Genomic DNA, 26,907 nt, shown 5'->3' with positions numbered 1-26,907 from the left:
TCTTCCACGCGCCTTGGAGCCAGGCAGGTCCGGGGAAGGGAGGGCACCCCAACTGATAGTCCGCAGGGGGGCGCCAGAGACCCTAGGCACGGCCCTGCCTGTAGCAGGTATTCTCCAAGGACAGCAGGCTTCACATTCTCACAATCCTGCCCACCTCCCCTTGGAGTTGTTTTTTTCTTCACTTTTTATTTTGTCTTTTGCTTTTGTATTAAACTGAGAGGCGCGGTTGCATTGCGGGCAGGAAGTCACTCACGCATGCGCGTTGGAGCACTGCTCGCGCTCTAAAAAGCTCTCGTCCTTTTCTGTGGTATTCTACCTACCCGGGCAACGCAGGATCGCCTACCCACTTGTTAGAATGTGAAGCCTGCTGTCCTCGGAGAATACCTTCTACAGGTAAGTATCTTCGCTTTATAGCATTACCCCACAGTTGGTGTGCATGTGTGTGCTTCTGTCTCTATCTTCACTGCGTTATAGACCAGATTCTATAAATGGTGCAGAAAGGTTGACATTGAAAAAAAAAATTGTGCTTAGCTCTATTCTTGAAATGGTGCTCAATGTTAGGCACTGTTTCTAGAAGATGATGGTGATGACATGATATTTATAGTCTGCCAACTCCCAACAAAGTTGATTCAAAGCGGATTAGAAAAAAAAAAAAAAAGAAGAGTGCTTAGTGCCAGGATCTGCGACTAATTTTAGGCGCAAGCATTTACAACTGAACTCTGGTGTAAATCCTCGTTCCTAAATTATGCACGGATCCCCCTTATTCTATAAAAGCATGCATAAATTGTAGGAACGCCTCAATCCGCTCATGCCCCTCCCATGGCCGTGTCCCATTTTTGGAACTGCACTTCCAAATTTATGAACTGATCTGAGTGCATAAATGTGCATGCATGTAAATTTAAATTAATGTCAATTAGCACTGATAATTGGTAGTGTCCAATTATCATGCTAATTGTATTCATTCAATTAAATTGCACGCACAAATTAGTTGTGCGCAATTTAAAGCATCATTTTTTAGAATTTGGAGGTACATATGCTCCTGCATGTACCTGCAGAAGAGTGGTGTGAGACAACAGTTATTTAGGGATCTGGGGAGATCATGAGAGAGTGAGGGGGATATAAGTGGGGGGGGGGGTAGTGAGATGGGGTTAGAGATGGCATGAAGCATCTGGGTGGCACTGGGGGCTAGATAGATTGGGGAGAGGGAGATTAGACTGAGGATAGACTAAGAAATGAGGAGAACGAAGACTTGGATGGGGGTGAGGGGCCCAAAGTAAAAATAGGTTTGGGACTAGGTGAAACAGTGCAAGAGGCTGCATAGAGAGTGAGATATGTAGGAATAACGGACTAGGAAAGCTTTCAGAAATAGAATGAGAAATGGAAAGCTGCCATACATAAGTGGCAGGTAAAAAGAGAGAAACAGGACTGACTAGTTCAATGAGAGAAAATGATTGAGAGATATGATGTGCAAGATAAGAAAGACCAAAGATGAGAAGGAATGAGGGAAAATGTACAAGATATATAATAGAAATTTGGGGAGATGACAAGCAGAGAGGTAGAGATGATGAGAGAAGAGACAAAGGTGAAGAGAAAAGCTGTCAAAGGTGGTGAGGAAGAAAGAGGAAACATAGATATTGAATAAAGAGCAAGGAAGACAAATGAGAAAATAAATCAAGAAAGCACAACAGTGATGAGAAAGGTAGAATAATGGTTTATGATTTGTTTTGTGACTTCAAATTTAGAATTTTTTAAAATGTAAGTAGTAGTGTTTTCTGTCTTTTATAACCTAGACGTGTATATTAGTGTTTTAATCTATACTTGTAATTATGTGTTGCTACTTGCTAGCTCACTGTCTTAACACTGTTTGACATTACATTTTCTTGTCAGGAATGGATGGTGATGCTGATGATTGCTCTGAGCAGCTGTCTTGGTTAACTTTTTACCAGTTCTTACTGTGTCTTTTGCAACAGGAATATTTGCACTCGCACTCCCATTAATTCCTTCCATATTTTCTGATATGTGGAAATGAAAGGTGCTATTCTGATCTTGTTTTTGTATTCTATCAGAAATGTGATAATGAGGTTTATCAAAATGTTTAATTAACTTTCATAGAATAATGCAAGGCTAGTACTAAAGTATCCCTGTCCCAAATGCTGATATTCCGAGTGCTAACATGTCTCTGCCTGATAAAACTTTTATATTTAGAACACACACTGTATTTACTGAGGAAAACCTTCAAATTTTATTGGGATCTACAATTCATGAATGATCACATCCTTCAGAAGTGGTTGCATGCCTGACTGATTGCAAGTGTTTTTAAGAGGTTTGTCTATATATGCCTCTTTTAGATATTTACATCGGTTTGATGGAGAGTTGGAGCAGATTGAACTGCACAACAGCATCAAGGGCAGACAAGGAAGGCAACACTTTTCCAGAGAAACAGTCATTAGACAAACCATAGAACGTGAAAGATTACTTTATGAAGGACCTGGAATAGGTATGTAACCATCTCCTCTTAACCAAAAATGAAAACTATCATGGATTGAATCTATTCCCTACAAATCTCACCTCTGAGCCAGTTTATCAAATAGGCACATAAGGAAACATAGTAAAAATGAGGGCAGATAAAGACCTGTACGGTCCATCCAGTCTGCCCAACAAAATAAACTCATTTTACAGGGTATGTGATACTTTATATGTATACCCGAGTTTGATCTGTCCTTGCCTTTCTCAGGGCACAGACCGTGGAAGTCTGCCCAGCACTGTTCTTGTACTAAGTTCTGAAGCTAACGTCGAAGCCCCTTAAAATTTACACTCAAGCCCATTCCTATCTATTCAGTCACAATCAGGGCATAGACCGTAGAAGTCTGCCCAGACTTTTACGGTCTATGATTGTGATTTCCCCACTCCCTGCCCTCAAAACAACACTGCATCTGGCCCAATGAATGATACGTGGAGAGGCATTTTCAATATGATGTCCAAAATCTGATTAGACAAGAAGGTAATTTTCAAAAAAGAAAAACATCTATCGTTTTTTTTGTTTTAATACTGTTTTGAACAAGGTTTTGTGATTTGGATGTTTTGGATTTTGGTCCATTAAAAAAAAAAAATGTCCAAGTGCAATGAGCTCCCCCCCCCCCCCCCCCCCAAAAAAAAAAAAAAAAAAAACCAACCCACTACCCCCAACTGTACACCACTACAGCAGCCCTTGGGTGAAGGAGACACCTACATGTGGGTAGAGTGGGTTTTTGGTGAGTTTTGGAGTGCTCACAGTTTCCACCACAAATGTGACAGGTAGAGGGAGATAGGGACCTGAGTCTCCCAAGTCATGGTGCACTGCAATGACCACTACACTACTCCACGGACCTGCATGCTGCTCTAATAGACGTGACTTTTAACATCTGAGGCTGGGAAATCATATTTTTCAGAGGTGGGAGGGGGTCTGACCACTGGGGGGGGGGGGTTGGGGGGTCACCCAGATTCCCTCCAGTGGTCATCTGGTCATTTAAGACACTCTTTTGTGCCTTATTCATTATAAAAACAAGTGTAGCTCAAAACATCTTAGTTTTAGTCCTGGACGGTTTTATTTTGTTCCATTATGGCTGTAAAATGTCCCAAGTCCCCACCCTTAACACTCCACTGATACTTCCCCCTTGTGTTTTGAACGCACTTTTGGTGGACTTCATAGAAAAAGGTCTAAAAATTTGTTTTTAAAGTATGTGGACGTTTCTGGTATCCATGTTCCGTTAGATATATCATTGAAGATTCTGGCTGTAACATTTAATGAAAATCTGCACTTTCTACTGTGATCAGGAAATGCTCCTTTAAGTTATGGATAATCTGTGCAGTCCAATCTTTGCTTGATGGGATAGCCCTTACAATTTTACTCCATGGTTTTGTTATCAGCAGTCTAGACTATTGTAATGCTTTGTTCTCTGACCTTTGCATGGTAGACACTAAACATCTTCAACTGATTCAAAATGTTGCAGTAAAGCTTATAACGGGTGCCCAGAAGTATGATCATGTAACACCATTCCTCCAAAATGAATATTAGATACCTAGCTTTCAAAATATTAATGTTAGTATACAGAATGCATTATTCAGTCATATCGTTTCCTTCCTGACTGTTTTTCATATTCTGTTCTTTGATTATTGCAATCGCTTAATCAAAATCTTCTGACATTTGTTTTTCTTTTCTGTTGTATTGTTTTATGCTTTTATTATTTTAATATATTTTAATTGTTCTCTATATTGCATATCCTTTATTTTGACTTACTTCTGCATTTGGCTTTGGGCTCTTTATTTTTCCTTTATTTTTTTATGTAATTTTGTATTATTTTCACTGTTCCCACTATAATCTTTTGGAAAAACAAAATTTGATATAATTTGATGAGCTCAGGGAAGGGGGAAGGGCTAAAGGGCAGACCAATTTAAGTGGATAAAATAAAATTGTTTGCTTTTAGGGAAGTGGCAAAGGCTAAGGATAAATATTTTCAAAAAGATATTAAATGCACTTGTTTCCTAGGAGAAGGATTTTAAGTCATCTCACAATGGTGACCCAGTGAAGTATAATAGGCCCACACTAGCAAGATTCCTGAAGGCATTGGAGCCGACTCTGTGGGTGCTTGAGCACCCCCAATATTGGAAAAATTCCTTGTATGTGTCCAGGGAGGGATTATTTCCATTGGGCTTAGCACCCCCAATAATTTTGAAAAGTTGGCTCCTATGCCCGAAGGGGCCCTGGTTTGGACTCCATAGCCAAGGACTGTCACTGCAAAAATAATAGGGGAAAAATCCCTGGATAGCTGCCAATAAAGGATTGTGCTACTCGGTCCCAGCCATAGTTCTGATTAAGATAGAAGTCCAAAAGAACTGTAGGAAAATGCTGATTAAAGTAATAAACAACTTTGTACTGTTTTGCTTATTATGTTTTGGGTTTCTTTCTCATCTGGTTCTTTTTGATATAATAAAAGTGGCCTAATGGTTAGTGTAGCAGGTTCCAGACCTGGGGAACTGGGTTTAATTCCCGCTGCTGCCTGATGTTCGGCAGTAGATTTGAGATACTGAGGAACCAGGTTCAATTCCCTCTTCAGCTCTGTGTGACCCTGGACAAGTCACTTAACCCTCCACTGCCCCAGGAACAACAGTAGTAATGTGTACTACGTAGATTGTGAGCCCACTAGGGACAGACCCAGTACCTGTAAAATAAAACTGTAAACCGCTTAGGTTTAACGGTATATAAATACATAAATGAATGAATAACTTCCACTCAGGCTGTAAAATAGATTTAGTTAGGACAGAATTGTTGCCAAAGAAAGTATCTTAAGTTCCAGGATAGAAAATTTGATTTGATATGATCTATATGAAGCTATTAATTACCAAAGGAGTTTTATTGAGAGTGATTGATTATTGATATGTAATGTTAACTTCTTGCACATTCTTCAGCCTCCCACCCCACATTTCATATTATTCAACAAAATTTGAGTAATCGAGCCTTTCATTATTTCCTGGCTAGGGAAAGGTAGTATTAAAAAATATATAAATAAATAACATTCCTTATTTGATAATGCTCCCTATTTCAAACAATATATAAAACATTTAAATCTTTCTGTTCTGAGGTAAAACTAGAATTGTTCACTCCATGCTTTAATTAGAAGAAAATAGTTTTATCCCTTCTTATTTAGATTTATATTACTGTACTGTTTGGTTGCAATCCATGGACTGGACTTTGAAATGGGTAAGATGGAAGAGGTGATCTGTTTATTTAATTTCTTAGATACCGCTTTCAAGCTCGAAAGTTATCAAAGTGGTGTACATTCAGGTATAGTTAGTATTTATCTGCCCCTGGAGGATTCACAATTTATTTGTACTTGAGGCAATGGAGGATTAGGTGACTTACCCAAGATCATAACGAGCTACAGTAGGATTTGAAGTGGGATCACCTGGTCCTTAGTCTCCTGTTCTAATCATCAGGCTACTCCTCTACTGGTGATTTAGGCTTCAGAAAAGTTTCAGCATTTTATTCCTTATCCTATTTGTTGTGGCTGTGGAATGAGTGTACTGTGTTTGTTTCCTCTCCATCCCTGCCATCTCTTCTGTGGGGTGATTCTAGCTTCCCATTACAGTTGGTAATGGAAAGTTCTTATCTGTATGGGTTAATCCTGGTGATATTTATGATGGGCAAGGGGGAAGTCTTAGATCTTAAGGATACAAAAGTACATTGGAAAATATTTAATAATAAAATTTAATTTATACGGTTTATGGTTGATTAGCTTGATTGTACCACACTTCCTCAAAAAGATAAGTTGATTCACAATGGAAAAGAACACCAGTTTTCAACAGGAAAAGTGTATAAATCAAGTAAGTTTCAAAGTTAAAGGCAATGTTAATGACATAGAAGACTGACGGAAAAGAACCTAGGACACGAGATTTGCAAGAGTCAGTGAATCCTGGGAGGAACAGCCATGTTCAACTTTAGGTTGAAAGACTTCTCAGATAAGTAGGTTTTCAAGCGTGACCTTAAATCTAGAATAGGATGGCTCCAATTGTATGTATTGAGGAAAGGAATTCCATAAGGAAGTAGCTACATTTAAAAAAAAAAAAAAAAGCTTTGTTTCTTGTCCATCGATAATGAACTTCTCAAGGCGAACTTCAAGGGAGCGAAGAACTCTAGATGGAGAGCAGCATTGTATCAATTTGAGACAGATAGGAGGGACTGTCAGTGTTAAGTGTACGTGTAAGAATCTGGAAATGAACGTAAGAGGCAACAAGTAACCAATGATGAGTGAGAAATGGAGTGATGATTGAATCTACTGGCATTAGAAAGAATAGGAGCTGCAGTGTATATAATATGTAAACTGCGAGGCAATTACAGATAGGGATTTCTACCTTTTTTGTTGTTGTTTGGTATCTGCGTAAAAAAAAGCATGAATGCTCAAGTCTTGTATGAGAGTGGTTAGTGGACCTAGGAAAATGTTGAAAATAGGAGGAGTTAGGATATAACCCTGAGGAACGTCACAAAGAATAGGGTGTGAGGTAGAGAGTTTAAGGGAGTGAAAAAAAATAACTGCTTAGGAAAGGTGAAAACCAGAAGACTGTATCAGAAATATCAATAGCCTTTAGTGTAGCAAGAAGTTCATGATTGATAAGATCAAAAGCAACATTGAGATCAAGAGAAACCAATAGTGTGATGTCACCTTTATCCAAGGTAGAGTAGAGGTCATTAAGAAGAGAAGATATAATGGTTTCACATCTATGGCCTTGGCGAAAGCTGGATTGGCAAGGATGGAGGATATTATTATGTGCTGCGTAATCAAAAAGTTGTTGGAAAATGACTCCCTGTAGAAAAAAAAAAAGATTTTTAGGTCTGTTTGTGTCTTTTTTTGCCAATTAATTTTAGGTGATAGAAATGGTAGCACTTCTTATAATGAGGAAAGAACTCTTCTGATCTGTTTTTTCCTCCACAACTATTCAGCCTGACGAGTTTGTGTCCATAGAAGGCGAAGACCACCATGAAACCAACTGTTTTGAGTTTTTTTGAGAGGGAGAATGAAAGATATGGAGCAGAGAAGGAGGAGGAATAGACAGATCTAAGGGGGAATCCCACTGAAGAGCTTGGACATTGAGTGATAATTCCAAAAAATCAGAGAGTGGTAACGGTTGAAGTAAGGGAACTGTTGAGGGATCAATGTAGACAAAGTTTTGAGGTTCAATTAAGAGTAGGAAGGAAGCTTAAGGGAAAGGCGAAATAAAAAGGGAAAATAAGATCAGAAAATGGTCAGACCAAGGAACAGAAGTAGTATAGTAAGCCATTAAAATATCATCAGCGTAATAATACGCACTAATTCTGAATTCCTGAATTAATGCTCCAAAAATGCTTACAAATGTTAAAAGGTGGGGACAAAATTGTGGAATAACACAGGAAATGGGGAAACAAATCAGTCAAACATGCTTTGCCAGGTTTGTAGTAATTTTGGCTAGAATTGGCCCTAAAAGAAGGAAGGAAGGAGAAAAAATAATAGAGGCAGATGCAGCATAACTGGATATGTAAAAAAAAAAAGTTAATGTATGGCGCTGTATTTTGTTTATATATATATATATATATATATATATTTACTAAGCAGCGTTATAAGTGCATTAACATTTTTAATGCATGTTAACCATGTATGTGCCTACAATATCCCTATAGGGCGCCTACATGGTTAGCGCACTCGCTAAATGTAGGCGCGCTAAAAACACTAACGCACCTTAGTAAACAGGACCCTATGTAAGTAAGTAACATAAAATTAAAATCAAATATTATCAGATGTTATGCACAGGTTGGCAAGCTCTCCTAGTTTAACCCTTAAGTGGTCCACCAAAAGCTAGGGTACAAAAATGGACATTCAGATTTGACTGCCTTTTTTAGAAAATTCTATAGACTATTTCGACTAGGGGCATCCTCCTGATTACTTTCTTACATGAGAGAGATAAGTCTACCAATTTAAGAGTTTATTCTAAATAGAAGTCTATGCTTTTCTATGGGAAAACCATACAGATTTTTCCAGATGTGTCCCAAGACACTAAAGAATTGAGGAAAACTTTTTTTTAGCATTGAAGAGCCAAGTTTTGGCTCTAGGTGCTACCGTTTTTCTTCAATTTCCCTGTAAGTGCTATGTCACATTTCAGGGGACTCGGTATTTATTTTTAGGACTTTTCACAACTGGAGACATTTTAGCAGGAAAATAGTAAATAGTGTAATGTGTTTGGGTTTGGTGGAATTAGGGATCTAGCATGATATTACGTCTCAGGAATTAAGATTAGTTCTTAGATTTTTCCTGTTTGTTTTCTTGTGATTTATCTTCTGTTCTCCCATGATGTGGGCTGTTGATATATAATATATGTCTTCTTGTGGTTTGGTTTTTCTTTTTATGTCTCCTCGTAGTAGTATTATATATTATATGGCATGTACACGGTTAGCACATTTTAATTTTTAGTGCACGCTAAAACCGCTAGCTCACCTTAGAGCCCTGAATGTTTCAAAACAAAAAAAGTAGTCTTTAGCAAATCCTAGAATATATATATATATATATATATATATATATATATATATATATATATATATATATATATATATTCCAGTCTGTTTAATAATCATGCTGATATCTATGCTATAAAAATATATATATGATTAATACTTAGTTTTTGCTTTGAAATCTAATATTATTTATTCTTGTCCTCTCTTCTAGAGATCCCTGACCTTCTGAATGCAAAACATCTTCAGGTTTTTAGGTGAGTTGTTTTGTTTTCCAGTTTAGCACATCAATAATAACTTTATATCAAGCAACAGTAACCATTGTATTTTTCTATTGATCTTAAAAAAAAAAACTGTTAATGAACCTCCTCCTGGTACAAAATACTACTCAAGAGATGGTTAACAATACATAAACTCAGTAAAAACATAATTACAACACAAAATATATGTTATAAACTTTTATATATTATATACTATCAAACATATAAATGAGACGTGACCGACTCACCTGCAAATGCGCAGTAGAGTCCGAACGTTCAGAGCAACAGTCTAGAGGTGCGGCAACTCCGCCCCGAACACCTGGCGAGTTCCACTCCCCCTCCCTCTGAAGTTTAGACGTCATCCAAATACGGGGCGACTCCGCGAGGATGGTGCGAGGGGAGGAGCCATGGCGGCGCTGACGACTGACGTTTCACCCCAAGAGGCTTGGCCCCGGACGCCCACGTGACTCGCCTTCCTCGCCTTTGATTTGCGGAGCCCTAAGGGGAGGAGCCGTGGCGGCAGTGACGACTGACGTTTCACCCCAAGAGGCGTGGCCCCAGACGCGGAAATCGAGTGCCGGCGGTTTGGGGAGAAGGACATGGGGGGAGCAGGGTTGCTGGACATGGGGGGGAGGGCAGAGGAGAAAGTAGGCTTGCTGGACATGGGGGGAGGGTAGGGGAGAGATCAGGGTTACTGGACATGGGGGGGAAGCCGGGGGGGGGGAGGGGGGAGAGCAGAGTTGTTGGGGGTGGGGTGGGAGGGGGGGGCCCATAGGAAAACCAAAAACTAGCCCGTTGTTACGGGCTTAACGGCTAGTATATATATATTCAACAAACATCATGTAAATTATATGTTTAGATAATGACAGCATAAAATAAGACCAGTGCCTGCATCAGCATCATCAGCCCCATCCTGCTAGAACCAATCCAGCAGAAAAAGATGGGCTTTCAATTTTTCTTTATAAACTTTGAGAAATCCCATTCAGACCATACCTCAGAAGACAAACTATTCCATAGCCTTGGGGCTAACATCAAAAATGCCCTGTCACACCCACAGCTTTTTCTCTTTATCTTTTTATCGAGGGGACCACCAGTGAGCTACCATAAGTGGTTCTCGGATTTCTTCCAGGAACATACCATGCAGAAGATACTGTAGTTATTTCATCCTCTGCTGTTACAGCACTTTAAAAATTAGTACCATCTACTTAAATTGGGCTTCTTCCTACAGTGGGAACTAATGAAGTTTCTTCAAAGCTGACCACACACTGTCTCTCCTTTTCAACCTTAACAGCTGCCATGACACTGTTTTGGGATATTTATAATTTACTTGGTCTTTCCACTAAGCCCTACATAAAGGCTGTTCACAGTAATCCAGAATACTCAATACATGGAATAGGGTTCCATCATTCAGATATGCTTTAAGTAGTTTTCACCAGGAAAGTTTGAATTAAGTGTTCCTAGTAACCTAACCTTACTTACTAACATTCAAAGTTTTGATGAAAGTCTTTATTGATATCCACCCCATTAATGCAGTGTCTCTGAGTGAAGGCACTCCAGTTTTGATGTCCAATACATAAGGACTGTGTTTTTGCTTATTTCAATACCAGCCTGACAACTTCTAGCCATCTAGAAGCTGAGCTAAATAGTCATTTACACATTCAATCGATGTTACCGGGGCCTTTTTCCAATAGAACTAATATCTGTATATCATCTGCATAAAAGAAGAAACTCCCACTGTTTAGTAACTTGATCCGAAGGCTGTAAAAAGATATTAAACTGCACCATGCAACAAGGAGTAGAAGGTGGCATGCGACTCTCAAGATGGGAATAGCAGAAGACCCGACGGACTGGCCGCCTTCTTCAGGGGTCACAAGATTTAATGAGCCACTGCTTTCTGTATGACGACATTGTTTTTGAACTCTGCTACACTCCAGCAGGACTGTACTACACTGGCAGTCCTCTTTGCTGTGTATACATAAGTACATACATACATCATTTTAGGTACCATACAGCGTCTCATGACCCCTGATGCAGGCGGCCAGTCTATCGTGTTGGGTCTTACTTTGGTGCCTTAATAAAGACTTGTCTTCTGCTTCACCCATCTTGAGAGTCTCGTGTCACCCTCGACTTCTTGTTAAGCATGTTGCTTCTTTGTAGAGGTTTCTTCCTGTTTTTCTCATGAGCCCCAAAAGATATTAAACTACATGGGGATAATGAGGACCCCTGAGGGGACACCAAGTGTAAACTTCATACTATGGACCCTTCATCTCTGAATCTCATTCGGAAAGTTCATCCATGGATTCCACTAAATTGAAAGTAACATAGAGGAGCATAATCGAACGTCGCCAGCCAAATAGATCGCCGGCCATCTTTTTTTTCGATAATAACGGTTTAGCCCGGCCAAGTGCCAGAGTTTGCCGGATTTGAGATGGCCGGTTTTGTTTTTCAGCGATAATGGAAAAAAATACCGGCCATCTCCAACCCGGCGACATCCAAGGCATTTGGTCGTGGGAGGAGTCAGCATTTGTAGTGCACTGGTCCCCCTCACATGCCAGGACACCAACTGGGCACCCTAGGGGTCAGTGCGGTGGACTTCAGAAAAGGCTCCCACATGCATAGCTCCCTTGCTTTGGGTCCTGAGGCCCCCAAACCCACTACCCACACATGTACAACACTACCGTAGCTCTTAGGGGTGAAGGGGGCAACTACATGTGGGCTCCCATTACCAGCACAAATGTTACAGGTGGGGGGGATGGGCCTGGGTCCGCCTGCCTTAAGTGCACTGCGGTACCCACTAAAAGTGCTCCAGAGACCTGCATACACACAGGCCTCTAGGACTTGTTGCTGCTGTATAACCTTGGCACACTAGTTGACACCTGAAGACTAATCTCTTTGTAAAAGTCCTTTATTTGAATAAGCACGTTTACTCACAGTTAACTGCAGATCAGAGGTTGTGCCCCACCGGTAAAGAGTCTCCTTGGTGCTGAGATTAGCAGTAGGTCAGAGCTGGCAGAATGGTGTATAATGCCCTCTTTCAGCTACATTCAAGGTAATAACTAAGTTCTCTAACGTGGGTAACACATGAAAGGGATCTAAAAGTAGCTGACAAAAATGGCCACTACCTCATGGACTACCGGAAACAAAACTGGACACACTCTAACCCAGTTAGCAGGGGGAAAAGCACCATGGGAGTAGAGCCCACTACCCTACACCCACCACAATGCATTGCTGATGTGACTCTGCAGTGCACCTAACAGAAAAGGTGTCACACTCACCCGAGAGCCACATCACAACCGGGGAAAGGCTGTCTGAGGATAGAACACATTGTGCTGTCATGGAGGTGGGTATGGCATTTGAGGCTGGCATACAGGCTGGCAAAAAAGGTTTTATTGTTTTAATGTGGGAGGGGGTTGGTGACCACTGGGGGAGTACGGGGAGGTCATCCCTGATTCCTTCCGGTGGTCATCTGGTCAGTTGGGGCACCTTTTGAGGCTTGGTCGTGAAAATAAAAGGACCAAGTAAACCCAGCGAAATACTGCTTAACGCCGCTTTTTTTTTTTTTCCATTATTGGCGCAAGCCGGCCATCTGGTAGCCACGCCCATGCCCGCCCATGTCCCACCTTCACTAAGCTACCGACACGCCCCCTTGAACTTTCGCCGGGAAAGCGGCGATGCTGTCAAAAATACCGCTTTCGATTATACCGATTTCGCCACTTTTAAGAAATCGCCGGTCATCTCCCGATTTATGTCGGGAAATGGCCGGCGATCACTTTCGAAAATGAGCTGGATAGTAACATAGAAGATGACGGCAGAAAAAGACTTGCACGGTCCATCTAGTCTGCCCAACAAGATAAACTCATATGTGCTACTTCTTGTGTAGACCTTACCTTGATTTGTATCTGCCATTTTCAGGGCACACAGACCACAGAAATCTTGCCCAGCACTAGCCCCGCTTCCCAAACACCAGCCCCGCCTCCCAATCTCGGCTAAGTTTCTGAGTATCCATTCTTTCTGAACAGGATTCCTTTATGTTTATCCCACGCATGCTTGAATTTCGCTACCGTTTTCATCTCCACCACCTCCCGCGGGAGGGCATTCCAAGTATCTACCACTCTCTCCGTGAAAAAATACTTCCTGACATTTTTCTTGAGTCTGCCCCCCTTCAATCTCATATCATGTCCTCTAGTTCCCATCTCCGGAAAAGGTTCTTTGCGGATTAATACCTTTCAAATATTTGAAAGTCTGTATCATATCACCCCTGTTTCTCCTTTCCTCCAGAGTTTACATGTTTAGTTCAGCAAGTCTCTCCTCATACGTCTTGTAACGCAAATCCCATACCATTCTCGTAGCTTTTCTTTGCACCGCTTCAATTCTTTTTACATCCTTAACAAGATACGGCCTCCAAAACTGAACACAAATATGCTATAATCAATAAGACAGCATTGTTCTTATCTAAATGATTATACAGTGAAGCTAACTACATTCAGCAATGATTCTGCCCCACTCCATTCTCAAAAACTTGTGTGCCCCTTATCCACAGCAGAACCATCAATCTTGTCCTTCAGATGCAGAAGCCCAAGAAAGAGAACATGGGAGTGGAACTTAAGAACAGATAACAAAAAAGAAAACTCTCACAAGGCAAAGTCATTTAACCAAAAGAATTAGAAAGCAATTACATCCCTAGCTAGCTAGCTACATCATCTTAATTCTGTCATCGAGATTCAGACTCCTGCTCTTTTTCTAATCTCCTGTAGTGTAGGAAAGATGCAGTTGGGAGAGTTCAAAAAGCATCATGTTCTGCAGGCATTTACAGGGGAACTAAGACATTTTTCATCCAGGGAGAGAGCTCCAGGTACAGTTCCAAATGTTTCTTCCCACATTCCTGCTTTGATTTACAAAGACCTGAGTATGTCCAGATTTTTTGCCTATAAAATAATGTCTAACAATTGTGATACATCAAAAACAGAATAATGTCTTGGGCTTCAAAGAAAACCAAAGAGAGAGAATCACTGTAGTTCTTCTTCTGCTGATACTTGCACAATGAAAACCCTTTCTGAGAAAAGAATGCTGTAAAGCTACTAGACATGACTCAGAGGCAACATCAGGAAGTATTTTTTCACAGAAAAGGTGGGTGTGTGAGGACTAGAACGTCCTCCCATAGGAAGTGATGAAATGCAAAAGAAAGAATTGAATATATATGGGTGATCCCCAAATGTCAAAAGGATGAAAATCAGACATTGAGTTCTTCAGCTCAAACAGCAGTGAAATGGCTTTTGCAATTCTAAGAAGACATGGAGGATGGGGGGGGGGGGGGGGGGGTAAGGCACCTGTTTCAAGCACATCTATGGCCTGGTTTATGTAATGTTCAGACTTCATTTCTCTTGATTACAGGGAATCTTTATCTCCTGTTCTTTTTAATGTTTAGCTACAGCATCTAGGTTGGCCTTAAAACATACATCACATAAGTACTGTTTCTCTTATCAAAGCATGCTGTGAATTCTATGAATTTACTTGTTCCTTTTAGGAATCCCAAACCATTCCTTGTTCTGAAATTTGGAGATGATACTCTTGCTGTCTGCACCAGAGTTAAGAGCCTGTGAATTATTCTTGATTACACCTTAGGATGGAGTTTAAAGAATAGAAAAAAAAATAGATATGCTGATGTTTAAAGGTCTTACCCCCTAGAACTGTTCCACCTTAGCTAAAAATAGTTGGTCAGACACTCTTCTGTGCTGGGATATCGTGGCTGCTATATGAACACTGCATTACCCAGATAAGTCCCAAGCTTTTTTTGTATTTTTGTTGTGGGATGATACTAGATGGGCTTCTGAATGAACATGTAATGAGAGAATTTATCATTAAACTAGCCATTGAGCCCCGTGAAAACGGGCTACTTTTGGAATGGGGGGCGTTTCCGAGCCCCCCCCCCCCCCCCCCGGAGTCGCCGCCGCCGCCCCTCCACCCGGCCCGAGCAGCACTGTAAACTTACATCAGCACGCAGCAGCAGGCACATCAGCAAAGCTGCCGTTGGGGCGGGCTTCCTTCTCTGCCTGTGTCCCGCCCTCGTGTGACGTAACGTCGGCGAGGGTGGGACAAAGGCAGAGAAGGAAGCCCGATGGCAGCTTTGCTGATGTGCCTGCTGCTGCGTGCTGATGTAAGTTCACAGTGCTCGGGCCAGATGGAGGGGCGGCGGCGACTCCAGGGGAGGGGGGAGCGGTTCTGACATCTGCAGCATGCCAGTAGAGACTTCCCTCTCTGTCCCGCCCCCATCATCACGTACTGAAGCGGGGGCGGGGCAGAGAGGGAAGTCTGTACTGTGCATTTGCGAGTGAGTACGGTCACTCGCCGTTTATATGTTTGATACCATAAAACTGATCTGCACGATAAAAAAAACTTTTTAAAAACGTTTTTTGAGGATTGGTGATGACTTTTTTCACTGTATACCTCAAAGTTATGAGAAGAAGAACTTTGTATTTTTCTTGCCACAGTATGATGAAATCCCTTTCCTCCTCGAACTACAGAGTGTTGTTGAGCCTTCACATTTGAATTTTGGGCATTTCTTATTCTAACAAAAGTAAGAAAACTAATTGTTATAGTAATCTGTTGATCACACTGTTAAAGCCAAAACAGGTCAAAGCCTCCTCAAAGGCGTGCTGGTGATGATGGGGGGTGGTAAACATTTTTGTAAGGTTGAAACTTTAAAGGTCTGCAAGAGCTTAACCCAATAAAGAGAACTGAGAATAAGTTAGTGCGCTATATTTTGTTGCAAGAGAGAAACTACAAAACGTTCTATGGTTTATTGATTTTGTGGGCAGTGTTTTCAATCTTTTCTAATGAATATATTTTAAATGTAAGTGCTCAAAAACCTAGAGTCACATCCTCGAAGGGTAGTGTGTTTTATCAGAGTAATTTGAACTAGAATAGTATAAATTGAATCTGAAAAAAAAAAAAGAAATGGGGTCTTTTACCAAGCTGCAGGAAAAAGGGCCCTGTGGTAGCAGCAGGGGCCATTTTTCCCACAAGCCTGGGCCCTTTTTACTGCAACAGGTAAAAAGCCCCCCCCCCCCCCCCCAAAAAAAAAACAATGGCCACATGGTAAGATGATTCTTACCTTATGGCCATGTGGTGGGAAGCACTTACTGCCACCCGTTGAGGTTGTTGGTGAGGGCTCTCTCAGTAATCCAGCGGTAACCAGACAGCACACGGCAATGCTCGATTACTGCCGGGTTACTGTCTCGCTAACCATTTCTGGGGTTTTGACTTTTTTTTCCCCCCAGAAATGGTGCGCACTCGACTTGGAACTACCACAGGCGGCCATATTGGGCCGGCAGTATTCCCAGAATAGCATGCTTCATAAAAGGGCCCCTATAAGAATTAAAATAATGCCTTGCATTTTTTTAAGCCTTTTTTTTTCACAAGAATGATAATGTTCTCTTATCTCCTTCAGATTAGACATGTCCTTAACCTTTTTATTTAGGTCAGAATAAGAAAGGCACTCCCATTTCCCTCCAGAGTATTACTCATTCAGCATGAAATTGTCTAAGAATGGTGTGTACTAAATATATCAGATAACAGGTACCTGGAATTAAATCAAATACGTGAAAAGTGAAAGAAAAAGAGGAGTGAGTGAATCCTTCCTCAGCTTGCTACAATTTAATCAAATACATTGCAGTTTCATTCTCTTTATTGTGTGAATTTTGGTAGATAACTTGAGGAAAGAATTATAGAAGATTTATATATTTATTTCATTTGTAACATCTCCCCTTCACCTGTGATCATTGTATTCTTTCTTCATTTAAGGGAATGGAATTCTGATCTGAAGAAGCTGCCAAACATAAAAATGCGAAAACTGACTGCAAGAAGCTCTGTACGTGTTAAAGAGGAAGAGAAAAATGACGGCAGAGAAGAGGAGCCAATGGAAGAAAAAGATGAGGATGGTCTTATGATGTCAGAGGTGGAGGAGCACCCAGAGAGATGTTCTTAGAGAAACATCCAAATGGTGAATGCTTTTCAGTTCATCTGGAAATAAAGCTGCTTACTGGAGTTTTGCAGACAAACTTTTTTGACTTTACCTTGAGTTTTAGTGAGTATTAGTAGTATATGAATTAGGGCTGGGGGAAGGAGGCTTGTCTCATCCTTCTGGAAATCTCATAATATCCCAGTTCAGTTTGTGCACTATGGAGTATCATTTTCTCTCAGGTAATTAAGTAGAGTGTGAAATTAAGTCCCTTTTAACACTTCTCAGTGTGATGCAGAGTGACAGATGTTTGGGTGTGAGGTATTTGCATGCAGTCTTTTTTTTTTTTCCTCTGGTACTTCACCTTTCCATTTCGGTTAAGAGAGGGGCCCTTATACAAAGGTGCGCTGAAAAATGCTGGAAAGTATGTTTTTGTTAGATTTTGTATATGGAATTCACGTTTTTCCCTAATTCTATTTCTAGAATGGGGTCTAATGATTATAAAAATTTTAGACCAAAAACATTTTATCTAAACTAACCAATATGATTTGAATCTCTACTGCTTTTGCTAGGTTTTGTTTGTAAATCTAATTTTTGGTCTGCCTTGTCTTGATACTTTTTGTTCATGAATTGAGAGATTTTTATAAAGCTGTATTTTGGATAAGGTATACAATGTAGAGTCTGTTTTTATTTATCACATTTTATAAATAATACAAAGATTTATGCCTGCTCATTCTTTTTATAATATGAAATGTGTATCGGCATTGACCTGTAATCATCTACATATGCTCTGCAAAATCAACAGATTGAGAAAAGTAAAGTCATCCAAGTGTTCGTCAGGGACGCCCTTCTCTTTCCATTATGGGTTGAGGACGCCCATGTGTTAGGCACGCCCAAGTCCCGCCTTCGCTACGCCTCTGACACGCCCCTGGGAACTTTGGTCATCCCCGCGACGGAAAGCAGTTGGATTTTACCCAAGTCCATCTTAATAATGGCTTCTGGACTTTTCTTGTATAAAGTTATCCAAACCTTTTTTTAAACCCTGCTATGCTAACTGCTTTTACCACATTCTCTGGCAATGAATTCCAGAGTTTAATTACACATTGTATGAAGAAATGGTTTCTTCAATTTATTTTAAATGTACTACTTAATAGCTTCATTGCATGCCTCCTAGTCCTAATATATGGCATGAAAGCATGCATGCTAATTCATGCACTAATTGCATAGCCTGTTATGGGTTTGAGAATGGGCATGTTCTGTGCATAGCATTTAGGGGTCCTTTTACCAAGCTGCGGGGAAAAAGGTCCTGCGCTAGTGGTAGGGGCTATTTTTCTTGCATGTCAGGGCCCTTTTTACTGCAGTGGGTAAAAAGACATCAGTTACACATGGCTATACGGTAAGAGAACTCTTACTGTATGGCCATGCTGCAGGGAGCCCTTACTGCCACCCATTGAGGTGGTGATAAGTTAGGCTCCCGCGCTAACCTGGCACTAACCAGGCAGCACATGGCAATGCCCGGTTACCACTGCGCGATCCATTTCCAGGGGTCTTATTTTTCCCCCTAGAAATGGCGCATTCTTAGGGCAGGCCTACCACAGGCAGCCATGTTGGGCCAGCGGTAGTTCTAGAAGAGCGAGCGGTAATCCCACATTGGGCTTACCACCACTCTGTATAAGGGCCCCCAAGTGCACTGTCACTTCACGTATGCTGTCACTGGTGCAGATAGTGCACTAAAGAGTTTTTTTGTGTAGCAACTGAATGGGTACGTGGTAGGAACACCCCCCAACAGGTGGTGCACAGACTTTGCACTTACTGAGTAGCAAGTGCAAAACTTTACCTGGCTTTAGTTGAAAGGGTTCATTAGTTCATTCTGCTTATGGACACTATTTTTAAAAATGTATAATGGGGGCCAGTCCATACTATTTGTACGACCGATATGCAGGCATATATATGTGTGTGTGAGAAGCATTGCTGAAGGGTTAGAAGGAAAAATTTGCCTTTTTGTAGATGACAAGAAGATAGACAATAGAGTGGATACCCTGGAGGTAGTAGAAACCATGAGAAGAGATCTCCATAAATTAGAATGGTCAAAGGTCGGACAGTTAAAATGTAACCAATCCATTACACACTGGGGAACCTGTTAACGTCCAGTTTCCAAAATATAGAAATTCCCAAAAATAATAAAAAACCTATGTCTTTTTTTTTTTTTTTAATGTTTTATTTTTCCAAATATATCAACAGTAGTTCTTTTGTGCTCAAAGTGACAAATGTTGGCCAACTAGCACTCACTGGATGCATTTATTCTCAAAAAATCAGCAACTTAAAAAAAAAAGTCCATTTTCCATCTATATCTGTCTTTCAAATTCTTTTCAATGTCTACTTCATTAGAGATGCTGTCCAATATTATTAGTCTTATATGTTCAGTAGTTCTAATATGCTCAAGTGTCCGTTGTAGAAAACATTCATTATTATTTATTATTATTTATTGCATTTGTACCCCACATTTTCCCACCTATTTGCAGGCTTAATGTGGCTGACAGAGTGTTGTTATGACAAAGTCATGACAGGATATTGGATACAATCAAAAGTAAGCAGAAGATGGATGAGGAATTAGAGAAGATGATGTTAGATAGGATAGTTTAGGAGGTGATTTGTGTCTTTAAGGGTTCTTTTTGTAAGCTCTATTGAAGAGATATGTCTTTATCAAAATGAAATGTACTGATCTGCATCCATTAACGTAGTAACATAGTAAATGACGGCAGATAAAGACCTGAACGATCCATCCAGTCTGCCCAACAAGATAAACTCATTTTACATGGTACGTGATACTTTATATGTATACCCGAGTTTGATTTGTGCTTACCATTCTCAGGGCACAGACCGTAGAAGTCTGCCCAGCACTGTTCTTGTACTAAAAGTTCTGAAGCTAACATCAAAGTCCTTTAAAATTTACACTCCAGCCAATCCCTATCTATATTCAGTTAACAATCAGAGCGTAGACAGTAGAAAGTCTGCCCAGCACTGGTTTTGCTTCCTCAATTCGTGAGCACTAGATCCAGCGTAGACTCTTCCCTTATGAGTTACGTGACCATTTGTCTGAGCAAGGCATCCACAGTCTCCCTACTTCTTTCCAATTCTACAGACGGAACGTTCCGATCCACATCTGACAAGTTGAAATCTCCGAACAGTAGCACCTCCCCTTTTATATCAATCTTTTGAATATCTTCTATCAGATCATTGTCTATCTTCTCCGTTTGTGCCGGAGGTCTGTAGATAACCCCTCTGTGGATATAGGTTCCATCTTCTCTTTCTAGGATGGTCCATAAAGCTGTTTCCTTTCCCCAGGTTCCCCGCATTTCAGCCGGTCTGATATTGTCTCTCACATACAGCACCACTCCTCACCCTCTCTATCCTTCCTAAGAAGATTATAGCCCAGTATAGTCACATCCAATTCATGGGATTCATTGAACCACGTCTCTGTAATAGCAATATCCAAGTTTTCTTCAAACATCAGGGCTTCCAAATCTTGAACCTTTTTACCTAGACTACGAGCATTTATGCTCATTGCTTTCCATGTACTTAGTGAGTTTAGGTGGTTTTCTATATTTAGATGACCTTTCCCTCTGCCATCATATTTATTCTGGGGGTGACATTCTGAATTCCCTTGTTTCCTTTTGTCACACCCAACTTCTAGTTTAAATGTCTAGAAACATACTGTCTGAATTTCTCCCCAAGGATACTTTTTCTGGTCACAGAAAGATGTAGCCCATCATTACAGTACAGCCTGTTATTTCCCCATGCTCCTATGTATCTAAAACATTCTTCTTTACACCAAGACTCAAGCCAATTATTGAAATCCACTGTTTTGCATAGTCCTTCCTCTCCCTTACCCCATGTGGGAATTATTTCAGAAAAAGTATTTTTCTTCTGCTTCCATTCTGCTTCCAGATCTAAGCTAATCTAATTAATTTGTGTCTATACCACTCTAACCCAACACGAGGTTGTAGGCAGTTTACATAAAAAGAAAGTCAAAAGTGAGGAATTTACATAATAAAATAAAAAATATATATATTAGCCATCATAATTAAAAAAAGCTTTCAGCCTCTTAGGTAAATTCACATAATTTTGAACTGTTTGAATGTACCTGTTAAGTTATTCTAAATAACACCCCTGGACAGGAATTTGCCTTTACATGATTTTTGCAATTTGTATGCTGTTGTACTGTTACACTGAATTGTCTTCTGTTGTTCTCTTTTAAATTTAATAAAAATTCTACAACCAGAAATTGAAGATTTTTAAAAGCGGGATAGTTCAATAATAAACTATCACAGCAGTTGAGTATTTCTCATTCAAGACAGCTGAGAGAATTAAGTACGAGTATTCACCTCTATTCTCCTGATGATGCTTAAGAAAATGAATTTGGAAGAGTTGTTTGTTTTCACTTTGTCATGCACTTAACACTGGATTGCAGATCAGACTGTTATTGAGTGATTTGTCAGGATCAATGGAAAGGAAAACTGTTGGAGATTAAGCACCCCAAAAAGGAATCGGCAGACCATCTGGAAGCAGAATGAATGCAGATTTTATTTTTTATTACAGTACCCTGCGCTTTCCAACTCATGGCAGGCTCAATGCGGCGGGCAATGGAGGGTTAAGTGACTTGCCCAGAGTCACAAGGAGCTGCCTGTGCCGGGAATCAAACTCAGTTCCCCAGGACCAAAGTCCACCACCCTAACCACTAGGCCACTCCTCCACTAAGTACATTTCATTTGATGAATGCTTTCTATAATGCTACAAATCAGTAGACTACTTGGTTCACTATGGAATAAGTTATACTATAACAGGGGAAAAGGTCTCGTATATCACAGGGATATTCCACCCTGAGGTAGTCTGGATACCATTGAATCCCACATGTGATTGAAATAATCATAGACCAAAAAAAAAACCCTCCTTCCTCAGTCCTTTTTTTACTTTTCTTTTTTTTTTCTTTTATAAACAAAAGTAGAATGACAATTCAGCGTAAAAAAATGCAGTCACACTTATCTGTATGCTGGGCCAGTTTTTTCAAGGGACCTGAACTGGAACAAATTGTCGCATTTCTCTACCTGCAGAGAAATGCGACATGATAATTTGTTCCAGCTCAGGTACCTTGAAAAAACTGGCCCAGCATACAGATAAGTGTGACTGCATTTTTTACGCTGAATTGTCATTCTAGTTTTGTTTGTGAAAGAAAAAAGAAAAGTAAAAAAAAAAAAAAGACTGAAGAAGGAGGGGTTTTGATTTTGATTACTTCAATCACATGTGGGATTCAATGATATCCAGACCACCTCAGGGTGGAATATCCCTGTGATATATGAAACCTTTTCCCCCTGTTATATTATAACTTATTGCATAGTGAACCAAGTAGTCTACTGCTTTGTAGAATCGTCATACCATTACAGTATTAGACAATTAAGAGCCTTCACAGTTATGTGTTCTTATGCTTTCTATAATGGACATTTGAGTATATTAGAACTATTGAACATATAAGACTAATAATACTGGACAGCACCTCTAACGCAGTAGACATTGAAAGGAATTTGAAAGACAGATAGGGGTGGAAAATGGACTGGGTGTTTGTTTGGTTTTTTTTTAAGATGCTGATTTTTTGAGACAATGCAAGCAGTGGATGCTAGTTGGTCAACATTTGTCACTTTGAGCACAAAAGAACTATTTTTGAAAAATTCAACATTTCTTTTATAATGATATAGGTCTCTTAGTATTTTAGGGAGTTAAAATTTAATACCAAGCAGTACAGAGTGGTGCACTTAGAGTGCAGAAATCCAAAGGACATGTGCCAGATAGGAGGAGAAAGATTGAGAACCTTTTGTTCAGTTTCGGAGGCTGTATCTTGCTAAGGACATTAAAAGACTTGAAGCCGTTCCGAGAAAAGCGACAAATATGGCATGAGGTTTGTACCACAGATGTATGAGGAAATACTTGAGGAACGTGTATACCCTGAAGGACAGGGGTAATATGATACAGTAATATGAAACTTTTCAAATATTTGAAAAGTATTATTTACGATCACACCTTTTCCAGAGATGGGAATGTGGTAGAACTAGAGGACATGAATTGAGGTTGCAGTGGAGCCATCTCAGGAATAGTGTCAAGAAGTACTTTTTTTATGGGGAGGGTGGTAGATACCTGGAATGCCTTCCTGCAAGAGGTGGTGGAGATGAAAACGGTAGTGGAGTTTAAAAGTGCTTGGGATAATCACAGAGGAATCCTTTAGAAGGCATGGAACCAAACAAGCTTTAGCAGTGGGTATATAGCAACACCGGTAATTGGGAAGCAAAGCCAGTGCTGGGCAGACTTCTATGGTCTGTGCCCTGATCGTGGTTGGACAGATTCAGATGGGCTGGAGTGGGGCTTTGATAACAACTTCAGTAGTTGAAGAACAAAGCCAGTGCCGGACAGTATGTTCTGTTCCCTGAAAATGGCAAGGACAAATCAAGATTGAGTGTACATATGTAATATCACATCATACCTTATGCTATGAGCTTATCTTGTTGGGCAGACTGGATGGACCATACAGGTCTTTATCTGCTGTCATCTACTGTGTTACTAAAGCTTAGTGTGTACTAAATGCCATGTAGCCCATAGATATAAAATAGGATGTGCAGCATTTAGCACGTGCTAAGCTTTAGTAAAATGGCCCCTAAGTATGCAAGCCTGTTTTCCCTTCTGGGGACAGGTACTGTTGACCATACAAATGCTCCTAAACTCAAGAGTAGCCATACTGGGTCAGACCAATGGTCCATCTAGCCCAGTATCGTGTTTTCCAAACAGCGGCCAAGCCAGGTCACAAGAATCTGGCAGAAACCCAAATTGTGGCAACACTCCATACTACAATTTCCAGGGCAAGCAGTTGCTTCCCATGTCTCTCTCAATAGCAGACTATGGACCTTTTCTCCAGGAATTTGTCCAAACCTTCAAAGAGATCCAAAGCTTAACTATTTAAGTGAAAAAAAATACTTCCTCCTATTTGCTTTAAAAGTATTTCCATGTAACTTCCTCAAGTGTCCCCTAGACTTTGTACTTTTGAAACGAGTAAAAAAATTTGATTTACTTCTACTCGTTCTACACCACTCAGGATTTTGTAGACCTCCATCATATCTCCCCTCATCTGTCTCTTTTCCAAGCTGAAGAGCTCTAACCTCTATAGCCTTTCCTCATACGAGAGGAGTTCCATTCTCTTTATCATTTTGGTTGCTGTTCTTTGAACCTTTTATAATTCCGCTATAATTTTTTTGAGATATTGAAAGCAAGAAGGGAAGGTAAGCACTGAGGACTATATCTATCATCAATTTTCATATTAAAAAAAAAACTCTTGAGCGTTTTACCTTATGTAGGATGTGTATCTTTTCCCAAATGTCTATAAATATATCAGTCAATAGTCAGTGGTAGTGAGCATTTTTTTAAATGCTTATAGCCACTGGCCAAATACCTGGAAGTTATGCTGGTGCAGCTTAAAATCCAGCATAGAACCCACATCACCAACAGGGCAAAGTTAGTGCTATTATTTGTACAGCCCTACTTACCTAATTAGCTATGGGGGCACCTGCACTAAATATTGCCAATGCCCGCATAACTTCTGGGAGTGGTCTAACTCCATCTTGGACTGCCCCAGCACTGCCTGGTCAGTACCATGGCGTTCAGAGTCTATATTCAGTGCATTGCTGTTAAGTGACGCTGAATATTGGTGGCTGGGCTGTTCAGCATGATCTAACTAAGCAGAAGCCTCTCCAGTCTGATTAAATTGTTCTGAATATGCACCCCTTAGAAAATATTTGAGTGTTATCATTTAGACCCTACAGAAATCCATTTTCATGAACAATATTTTGATTAACTGGGTTTACCTAATGTGCAACTTTCAGCCCATAATGTATTTGATGACAGGTAGAATTGTTTCTAAAAGAATTATAGGTGAGACAAAAATGAATGGGAACACAATACAATTTAGCTCATAAACATAATAAAACTATTTCCTTCATTTATTCAGCTGCAGTGCCATGTGTCAGTTTAAGAAAATAATTGATCTTGGATGGTGGAAACCTCTCAAATTGTTTTTCATTGAACAAACTGTACAGACTTTTAGCTGCAAATATGCACAAGGGCACCATAAAAATATCTCTCAAACTCGTTCAGATGCCGATAAATTATTTCTGCAGTAGCAAAGAAAAAAAAGGTGTGAGGTTTTCTGGTGGGGCACAGTGATGTTTTCTTATTCGACCAGGGGTTCTCAACCCAGTCCTCCGGACACACATATGGGCTCATTTTCAAAAGAGAAAAACATCTAAAAAGTGGCATAAATCTGCATTTGGACATTTTTCTCATAAAAATGTCCAAAGTGGTATTTTCAAAACCAATTTTTAGACGTTTTTCTATGAAGTCCGTCAGAAGTGTGTTCAAATCACAAGGGGCCATGTCGGAGGCGTGTTAAGGGCGGGATCTTTTTCTGCCATAATGGAACAAAACAAAAATATCCAGGGCTATAACTTGGACATTTTGGTCTAGAATTCACTGTTTTATTAATATGCCACAAAAAAGTGCCCTAAATGACCAGATGCATAACACCCCCTTACCCCTTCAGTGGTCACTGACCTCCCACCCTGCAAAAATGTAAATGAAACAGTACATACCAGCCTCTATGACAGCTTCAGATGTTATGGCCAGTCCTGTTAAAGCAGCAAGCAGGTTCCTGGAGTAGCCTAGTGTTGGGTGCAGTGCACTGAACAGAAAGTGACCCAGGCTCATAATCCACTCAATTACACTTGTGGTAGAAAGTGTCAGCCCTCGCCCTCCCCCCCCAAAAAAACCCCCCCTACTGTGCCCACATATAGGTGACGCCTGCAGCCATAAGGGCTATTATAGTGGTGTATAGTTGTATACAGTAGGTTTTTTTGTGGGTTTTGAAGGGCTCACCATACAATATAAGGGGGTAATAGTGAGATGTATACTTAGGACCTTTTATGTGAAAGTCCATAAAGTGCCCCCTAGGGTGCCCCACTGCTTTATACTGGGATGCCTGTGTGGCCAGTCTATTGGGAAAGCTGGCTCCTCCTACGTCCCAATGGCTTGATATTGTGCATTTTTCACTTGGACAGGTTTGCTTTTGGAAATTGGTCCAAAATGATAAATGTACTAAGCACAACATCTAGGAAATGGTCATTTTCAAAGAAAAAAGATGTTTTTCTGGTTTGAAAATGGTCATTTTCACTACTTGATTTTTGGATGTTTTCAGCAAAACGTCCAAAGTCGGATTTAGATGTCATATCAAGAATGCCCCTCCACGTAACTCTTAGTCCAAGTGCTTTGAAAATACACCTCTATGTAACTTTTGTAAGTCTAAGTTCTTTGAATATACACCTCAGTCTGGTTTTCAAGATACCCACAATGAATGTGCGTGAGATAAATTTGCATGCATTGCCTCCATTGTATTTAAATCCCCCTCATGCATATTTATTGTGGGTATCCTGAAAATCTGACTGGCTAGGTGTGTCCTGAAGACTGGGTTGAGAACCACTATCATACACTTCACATCCACAAGAAAGTGCTAGCTTTACTAAAGTATGTTATCACCTTAGCAACATTAACGGGCACTAATGTTCATTATTAGTGTAATCCCCTATTAG

The 26,907-nt window shown here is 40.3% G+C and overlaps 1 protein-coding gene across 1 annotated transcript in view; it reads left to right on the top strand.

The window, feature by feature from the left end:
* TMA16 (translation machinery associated 16 homolog) overlaps positions 1–17,968 on the top strand; it is a 66,434-nt gene extending 48,466 nt beyond the window's left edge. The window contains exons 5-7 of the mRNA XM_030192678.1: positions 2,349–2,497; positions 9,228–9,270; positions 17,074–17,968. Coding sequence (XP_030048538.1) covers positions 2,349–2,497; positions 9,228–9,270; positions 17,074–17,257 — 376 coding nt within the window. The 3' untranslated portion in view covers positions 17,258–17,968. The remainder of the gene's footprint in view (positions 1–2,348; positions 2,498–9,227; positions 9,271–17,073) is intronic.
* The last annotated feature ends 8,939 nt before the right edge of the window (positions 17,969–26,907 follow it).

Source organism: Microcaecilia unicolor, chromosome 2 (assembly GCF_901765095.1).
Source record: "Microcaecilia unicolor chromosome 2, aMicUni1.1, whole genome shotgun sequence".
In the NCBI taxonomy this organism is placed as follows: domain Eukaryota; kingdom Metazoa; phylum Chordata; class Amphibia; order Gymnophiona; family Siphonopidae; genus Microcaecilia; species Microcaecilia unicolor.
Note: the sequence above shows the minus strand (reverse complement) of the source record. Positions and strands in the feature narration are given on the sequence as shown.